Source organism: Wolffia australiana, chromosome 4 (genome assembly GCF_029677425.1).
Source record: "Wolffia australiana isolate 7733 chromosome 4, ASM2967742v1".
NCBI lineage: Eukaryota > Viridiplantae > Streptophyta > Magnoliopsida > Alismatales > Araceae > Wolffia > Wolffia australiana.
In genome coordinates, this window is record NC_135838.1 from 13,040,001 (window position 1) to 13,048,999 (window position 8,999).

Here is an 8,999-nt window from a genome sequence, read left to right on the forward strand (position 1 = left end):
CTTCTTCAGTCAAGCTCTTCCCCCCATGGTGTGGACGCATTCTGCGTATGAGCACGAACTCGTAGCCGTCGTTCTGGCAGTCAGAAAATGGGAGTTCATCATCCGCACCGACCAACTAAGTTTAAAACACTTAATGGAACAACGTGTGGTTCAAGAGGAGTACCATCATCTACTGTCCAAGCTTATAGGGTATCATTTCTATATTCAATACAAGGCCGACAGTTCGAACCAAGTAGCCGACGCTCTTTCATGCCAACCCCCTTCAACCACATTACACATGACCGTCACATCGCGGTCTTCTTGGGGAGACATCAATGATATTCGCCGGGAAGTGGCACGTAACCCAGAACTGCAACTCCTGATCCAGAAACTACAGGAGGACTCGGGTACCCCGCGCAAATATTTGTTATCGAATGACACCCTTCTTCATGCAGGTTGCCTGGTCCTCACAGCCTCCTCTAACATCATTCCATGTATTCTCTGGGAACTTCACGACGGTGCCATAGAAGGCCACTGGGGTTTTCTAAAGACCTATAAACGAATGTCTCAACAGTTCTACTGGAAATAAATGAAGACGGCTATCAAAGCCCACGTCAATGCATGCTCTAAATGTCAACAATTCAAGACGTCTTCACTTTCTCCGGCTGGTTTTTTACAACCCCTGCCTATCCCACAGCAAATTTGGGAGGACAACTCTATAGATTTTATTGAGGCTTACCCAAATCAGGCAAAGTTGATTTCATTTTGGTGGTAGTCAATCACCTCAGCAAGTACAGCCACTTCATTGGCATCAGTTACCCCTTCCCTGCTCAGGACGTGGCCGAAATTTGCTCGAGAATAGTGAAGCTCCATGGCATTCCGCGCACTATTGTCTCCAACAGAGGCAGTATTTTCCTAAGCGCCTTCCGGCAAGCACTTCAGAAGCTGCAGGGCACACTCTTGAAGAACAGTACAGTGTATCACCCTGAAACAGACGGGCAAACTGAGGTCATAAACCGTAGCCTTGAGTCCTATCTCTGTTGTTTCGCCTGAAACCAACCCCAGAAATGGAGCTCCAGGCTCCATTGGGCAGAATTAAGCTACAATGCCTATCACACAGCCATCAAGATTTCTCCATTCAAAAAAATCAAGATGTCTCCATTCAAGGTGGACTATGGGCAGGAACAGCTAATGATCCTCCAGAATGGCAGCCCCCCTACGCCCTTGGACGACCAAGACCACCTGCTACAAGAGCGTGATATACTGTTGGAACTCCCCTGCTGGCAGCGAGACAGCGCGCAGATCACTATGAAAGGGTAAGCTGATCATCATCACCGCCACCCAGAGTTCAATGTGGAAGACACGGTCTATCTCAAGCTGCTCCCCTACGGCATGAAATCATCGGCACGCCATCCACATGAAAAGCTAGCCCCCAAATATTTTGGCCCGTATCGCATATCACACCATATTGGCCCGGAAGCCTACCGGCTCAACCTACCGCCCGAAGCCCACATTCATCCTGCTTTTCATGTCTCCTTGCTGAAGCAGGCAGTGGGACCAACTGCGATAAGTCAATCTATTCATGCAGGACTGTCTCCCAACAACGAATGGCTGGTCACTCCTGGGCGAATCACGGCCTTCCGCCCCTCAGCTCACAGTCTGCAAGCACTCACCTACTAGAAGGGACTGCCTGATTTTGAAGCAACATGGGAACTGGCGTGGAAGCTGCAGTCTCAGTTCCCTGACTTCCAGCTTGAGGACAAGCTGGTCAGCATAGGAGGGAGTCTTGATGCGATACGGTGACGCCCATATGAACGTTGACCCAGCCCAAACAGGGAGCGAGCGGCCCAGCCCATGACAGGCCAGACTTCAGTAGTTCTTAAGCCCTCCAATGCCAAAGGTAGCTTTTGGTTTCCCGGTGAGTGCCCTTGCATCTTCATTACATCACGCTCAAACTCATTGCTTCCTCTCATAGACGCCCAACCCTGCATGCGAGGAGCGAAGGTTGCTATCACTCGGCGTCGTCTACTCTGCCGAGCCTCTCTCTCTCTCTCTCTCAACCTCACTCTCACTTCCCTTTACCCTTCAGAGAGTGAAACCGTCTGCCATGGAATTTTCTTTATAATTGGCTGGCACAACAAGAACAGTTGGTTTCTACCAGGTTTTTAGGTTAGGTTGCTCCTTTCTCTTTAAGTACTTGTAGCACTCCTTTTACAAGGCCAGCATAGAATCAAGGTAAGTTGCTGCTTGGCTCACATGTCTTCCTTCCCTGTCTTGGTCCCATCTCTTACCATGATTGCCCCACCGGATCTTCAGGCTCCTCTCCAGTCCAATACTTACCCCCTCCATTTGGATCTCTCCTTGCATTTGACGACCATTGTCCCTATGAACGTCAAACTTTCACAGCATCTACAGGTGGTTCGTCCGTGGTCAATCCCTGATTCCTCCGTTCAACCTCTCCTTGTCTGCCTTTTCCCTTTCGAACCTAAATAAAGGTTTGTACCAATACAGAGTCATACAGATGTCAAATATTTTCCATTCTTTCCACCTCCTTCAGTTATTGCTTCATGACCATGTTGATAGATTTCCTTTGGGGATCAGATCAATTGTATCAGAGCCCCCCGCGATCAAGAGCCCCCAATACCATCATTTGATGCGGTGGGTTTGGCTGTTGTGACAGCAACTTTGCTGCTGTCAGCCTGCACCATCATTGCAGATGCCTCCCCAACGGAATGGACTGTAATGAACCCTAGATTCGTGATCCCCCTCTTCAGAGATGAGCCGCCAAGTTGAACCCTGCCCAAAAACCTGGACTTTGATGAGGCCCTAACAGGCCCATCTCTTGGGGCCCAATTGCAGGCTACCAGCTGTAGCCCAGGCTCCCACGACCCAACCCAACAATCCAGCTGCTGTCCAGACATGGCTCAGCCGGTGGGACAGTTGCAGTCCAGCTGGAGCCACACCACAGCCCGTGGGACTACTGTTTATTGTATTAATACAGGTCTAAATTCGCCATAATGTATGATTCTGGCATCTAGAGACCATTTATCTTTCTTTCCACCTCTTGGTTCTTGATTAGGGTCCCGAAGTTCTAAGACTATGACGGAGGAGATTCAAGACAAAAACCAGAGGAGACACTCCTCGGACTTCTGATAATTATATCAGCTCCATTAGGCCACTATTGGCCTAGTTTAGTCAGCAGTCAACACAAATCGGGGAAGAAGTTCTACACTGACTTATAACTATCTTATTTCCAAAAAGGAAAACATGCATTAGTAGAAATATTATTCAAAAAAGATTTATTGGATATTGTAGAAGAACAAAAAATAAACGAAAAATTGAAGTATGTCACTAACATGTGATATCCACAATTACTGCCAATGTTTATTCCACTGATTACCTGTTATGATTAAAGAAACAGTCAGCTTCTCCCGGCCTAAAACTCTCTTTATAAATTTAAATAAGAAGAAAAATATACGTACGTTAAAAGAAAATCAAAGAAATGCAGAGGGAGACACTTAATATAGAAGCCTTAAAGGAAATCCATTGTTACCAGGTCAGGTCGCTCTCCAGGAAATAATTCCGCAGAAATTCCCAGTGAAGCACAATCAGCAGGAGTTCCTGAGATTCATCAGCGCATTTTGACTTCAGACGAAAATCAAGGTAAATGGTTTTCCGTTAGATAAAAACAATATTGAAAATCCTTGATAGAAAACTTCAAGATAAACGATTTTCCCACGAATTCTTGATGTCTGAAGCTTTTTCTATCAGTTAGGACAAACCAAACAACCCAAAAATATAATGCCAAATAAGATAAACTTCCATCCTCAAACGATCTGATGACAAAATAAAAGAAAACGTTATTCTGTAGATCAGAGCTTTCTACGACGCCTGAGGATGATGATTAACAAAATGTTCCATTCAGTGTAAGGGAAATTCCGATTTAAAATTGTCTAAAGCTTCAGACGAATCATCACTTTAAAGAGCAGATAACGATCGAAGAAATACACAAATACGCAGAATATTAGATCACAACATATTTGACAGGAGAATCCGATGGTTTTGTACGAACAAAGCGTCAGTTTTAGAATAAATTCAAGTAAATCAAAATCACGAAAGCACAACAGAAAGATAAAAACCATCCGATTCTCCCATCCAATCTGTTGCGAAACAAACATATGAAAAAATAAAAGATTAAAATGTTGATGGTAGTTCTGATAAAACGTGAACCTGAGACGGCGTAGGCAGTAGCCCCTTGCAATTCAACCGGAGTAGCAGAGAGAGGGCGTTTCCACGTGATACCATGTCCTACGCCTGACTGGTCCCTGCAAGCAAAAAACCTCAGTGTGGCTAGTCAAAACCTTCACCCTTAAAAAAAAAAGGAAAACTCGCGTCGATTAACATCCATCAAACGCAGCAGAGACTGCATCGCGAGAAATTCTCTGCGTGAATGTGATATTTTCTACAACAGAAATTTTCAAAAATCAACAGTTTTCACCCGTCAAAGAACATCGTGTTTTGCTTTTTTCATCCTAGTTTCAAAGCCATTGTTGGATTTTCGACAACCGGTAGTACGATTAAATGGATTTGACGATGATTGGATGGATTTTCGGCAACTTACGTGTCAGGAGCGCAAACGAGGACGCGGTAGCGACCGGCGGAGACCAGAGCATCGACGAGGAACCGCAGACCAGGAGCCTCGATTCCATCATCGTTGGTCACCAGCACGATCGGGCGTGCTTCTCCTTCCATTTCGCGATCGTTCCAAGTCCGAAATTCCGTCGACAGAAGAGGAAATTACGAAAATTTCGCCCGTTGGCGTGTTCTTCCTCGAAACTTTCGCCCAATTATCTATTTGTAGAGGTGACTTTAATGCTTAAGCGAATTACGAAAACTATATAGATATGGAAGGTATATTTAGTAAATATTTGTACCACTTATTTCAGCTAGAGGGGAAGACTAGTGTTAATGAATTTGGCTGGATAATCAAGATTAACTTTCACATTTGACTCTAATCCAGTCAGTTCATCTGTCAAGTGATCACTTGTTCCAACTTTGTTGAACCATATAACATGTTTTATGTACGTAAACTTTGCCTTTGGTTGTGGGTAGGGATATCATTATTGAGGGCACTATCAGAATAAAAGGGTTAATTAATTGAACCTTATTTTCACGAATTCGAATTACTACAACTACCAAAATAAACATATTGGGCTGATAAGGCAGATTACTTAGACAGTGGAGGCATGTGTTCCTATTTTTTAATGTTTGATAATCATTTGATTTCATTTTTTAATTTTATAAGAGGTTCGTGGCTCCCAATGCGACACAATATGTTGACGTTGTGGTATGATTTACTAGACTTTCTTTGCATTGCATCTAAATTCAACTGGAAGACGAAGATTGATGGAATTAAAAGCTTAACTAGTGATGCCATGACAGAAGAATAAGATCACTTATCTCCTTTGACCTGCAATTATGGCAATGAAATGGCCCAGCAAGCTTGCCGCTCCCTCTATAACATAGTGTCACGCGATCAAATCTCAAGCTAGGAACAATGGTTAGATCGAAGGTGTGCCGGCCTCAGTGCTTGGACATGAACACTGAGCAGCCTTCAATTGTGCAATGGAAGTATTGACCAATAGCTTTAGAACGCTAAGAGGCTAAGGAGAGAGGGTGGGGTCGTAGCCACGTACATGAATTGGGTCATTGCATTATTTATCCAAATAGATTACAGCGTAGCTATAGTTGTTACATGGGGGAAGATCAGGGATGATACCGAAATAACGAGGCAAAGTGCCGCTCGCCTGAATAGTGTAGCTCCTGCACCTTGAGGCCCCTAGTCCCGCGCGCACTAGTAAGCCAAAAATAGGGGTGAATTATCTAATTGTATTATCCCTTGTTGTTGATGATTTTAGCTTATACAATAAAATTTATTAAACCTTAACTTAAAATGTATAAATATAAGTATAGGTGTCGTCCAAGGTAAGTTAGTAAGGATTTCAATTAGTGATCTACTTGAATAATTTGACCTTAATTAGAGTTAATTTAATCTTCCATAAAGATGATATCACCCTAATTAGATGAAGATTTTAGAAAGGAGGGTGGAAGAGATGAGAAGAATAGGAGCAAGGAGCCCTAGATTGACTTCTTTATTCCAATAAAAAGGATCAAAGGAGTCAAGTAGAGAGGTTTGATTTTGGTTGTTTTGGGGAAATTGGGTATCCAAGTTCACTAACTACTCTATTAAACATAATATAATCTACCTAGACATTAATTTTTTTATAATTTTTTTTCCCCAGCAACAGCGCCAATTGATAAGTCAAAAATAAGGAGTGAATTATGCAATTTTAGAATCCCTTGGAGTTGTTAATTTTAGCTTAAGAAATAAAATTTATAAAACCCTAAAGATTTATAGTGACAAGTATAGGTATCGTCCAAGGGAAGCTAGTAAGGAATTCAGTTAGTGATCTACTGGAATAATTTGGCCCTAATTCGAGTTAATTTAGTCTTCAATGAAGATCAAGTCACCCAAATTAGATGAGGAATTTAAAACAGAGGGTTGAATAGATGGGAAGATTAGAAGAATTAGGAATCTTTAAATTGACTCTTATCCAATAAAAAGGATCAAAGGAGTGAAGTAGAGGATTTAAGAACAAAATATTATTTTTTTTAGGGGGATTGGTATCTAAATTCACTAACTACTATCTCATAAACACAATCTATATATGCTAGAAAATAAACCTTTTTATAATTTATTCCTTACTTGTAAATTGGAATAGTTAGATTAATTAAATGCTCGCTCCTCTAAATTTTTAGTAAGGACTTGTACATTCCGCTCAAGCTTGGCGTTTTAGAAATTCAGACCAAGATCAAGAAGAATATCAAACAAAATTTCACTAACAAATCATTCAAATTACACTAAAAATTCAAACATAATGAAATAAAAAGTACCAAATAAGGTTGATCCAGGCTGGTCCTTATCTCTGTCTTGCAGTTGTGAAAGAGTCCCCTCAAGAATGACATCCTTATCTCAAAATTCAGCTTTTATAATAAGGTTAAATGGCAAAATCACCATTTTACCCCCAATAAGTAATTAATTTTTATGTAGGCTTTATCTGAATGATCTAGCAGTAAAAACAGAAAGAGGAGGTCAAGACAAGAAAATCCATAAAAATTTGACCTCAATCCAACTTTTGGATCAAAAGTTACTAACAAATGAAAATTGACCAATCTAAGCCATTGGATCATATTTTATTTATTTAATTTTAACTTTTGAAACATGCAATCACGCGTCTATCTCTCATTGGCTATCAAATTTATAGGGGAATTTTGCACAAAAGTTCCTAAAAATATTTGTGCACGCAATCTAACACTGCCCAAAAAATACTTATGCATATGCCCCTCTGCTTTCTCTCTCCTCCATATTTCCTAAAAAACATACAAAAATACCAATTAATTTGATAAAAACCCTTAAACTACTTTAATTGTATCTTTACGCTATTTTAAGGGCATAACTGTAACACAAATTTAAGAAAAGCCCTTCCAACTTTAGGAATTGCTTTAAAGTCCTCTTTTCCTTATAAATGTTTCCTTTTCTATTTAAATATTCATTTCTTCCTCGAATAAATTCCCAAAAATATCCAATAACATTCTAGAAATATTCTAGAAAATTCAGTAATTCGTCCCCACATTAATTAACACTAAAATTAAAATTTAAACCTGCCATTTTAATTTAAATAGAACTATTACAATCTTTAATAAATTCCATAAAATTCATAAAATTAACAAAAAATTAGGGAAACATCAGTAATTACTTTGAATATTAATTAACATGTAAATATATGATAGAAACCCTATTTTAAACTCTTTAAATTCATACACTTGTGCTAATTACTTTAATTAAGCATAGAAATTTGTGTTATCAAGCACCTACTATCATCGTCGTTACATGCCTGCCGCCACACTGGGCACCTCGTGCCTATGGGCCTTGGCGCTCGACACATCTGCCAGTCCAACCCCAGCCTTGAAGCTCCCCGTGCCACCAGCACTCATGCACAGTCCGTGCAGGTACCGTCGTGCTTGGTGCCCCAAACCGGGTGATGCGTGCCCAATACTACCCATGGGAGCATCATGCGTCCCACAACCGTCTCGGCACTCTCTTTGTGCCAATGCCTGTCTCTTGGCAGGAAGTCTCTTGGCTCATGCCTCACACACACAATGTATGTGCCTTCCCCACAACACACATGCAATGTGCCTACCGTCCCCACAGCGCACACACGTTTCCTGCAAGGCACCCCCACCTCTGCCGCCTAGCTTGCACATCCATTGCGCATGCTTGGTGCCTGTGAGCGCATAGTCCTAGCGATCTCACATGCGAATCGCGCATGCAACCTGCCGTGATCCTCTGCCATTGCACGCGACGAGCACAAGCACCAAAAGGGGCTTAACTTTAAAGATGAGGGTTGGGTGTCACCACCCATGATGTGTGTGGTGTCCCTCCTTGAGCACTCAATCCTAAATCCTAATTCCAAGTACACATACATGTACATAAAAATTAGACGCAGGCCTTTGTGCAAGAAATGCAACCTTCTTTGGGGCCTTACACATAAAGACCTAGAAGACCAGGTAAGCAGCTCAAAATAAAGTTATTGGGAGCTTTATCATGCTCCCTTTTATAGGATGATAAGTTCAAAAACACGTGAATATATGTCGTTATTTTAAGGGCTTTCTGAACTTAGTCAATAAAATTTATTTATCCCGTTGTGTTTTAGTAAGGGGTCGAACCTTAGGGAGGCGACAGGGAAATCCAATTTCTATCAACGCAGGATTTAGATTCTAATTTTGATGAAGGTGATATCCCTTTTTACCCAAATGAAAATTATGCTTGAAGATTTACTCAACCTTCTATTTTTTTTAGCTCAAAACATATCAATTAACGGAAATTAATTTTCCAAATTCTTCTATTAATAAGTTTTGGATGTATGATTAATTAGCAATTTTTGGTAAGAATTGCTAAG

At 41.2% G+C, this 8,999-nt stretch overlaps 1 protein-coding gene across 1 annotated transcript in view; it reads right to left on the reverse strand.

The window, feature by feature from the left end:
- The window catches only part of LOC144701999 (Survival protein SurE-like phosphatase/nucleotidase), a 22,075-nt gene extending 17,245 nt beyond the window's left edge, over nt 1-4,830 (reverse strand). The window contains exons 1-4 of the mRNA XM_078573843.1: nt 4,601-4,830; nt 4,210-4,304; nt 3,533-3,600; nt 3,336-3,379 (exon numbers count right to left, since the gene is read on the reverse strand). Coding sequence (XP_078429969.1) covers nt 3,336-3,379; nt 3,533-3,600; nt 4,210-4,304; nt 4,601-4,731 — 338 coding nt within the window. The 5' untranslated portion in view covers nt 4,732-4,830. The remainder of the gene's footprint in view (nt 1-3,335; nt 3,380-3,532; nt 3,601-4,209; nt 4,305-4,600) is intronic.
- Nucleotides 4,831-8,999: the final 4,169 nt, after the last annotated feature.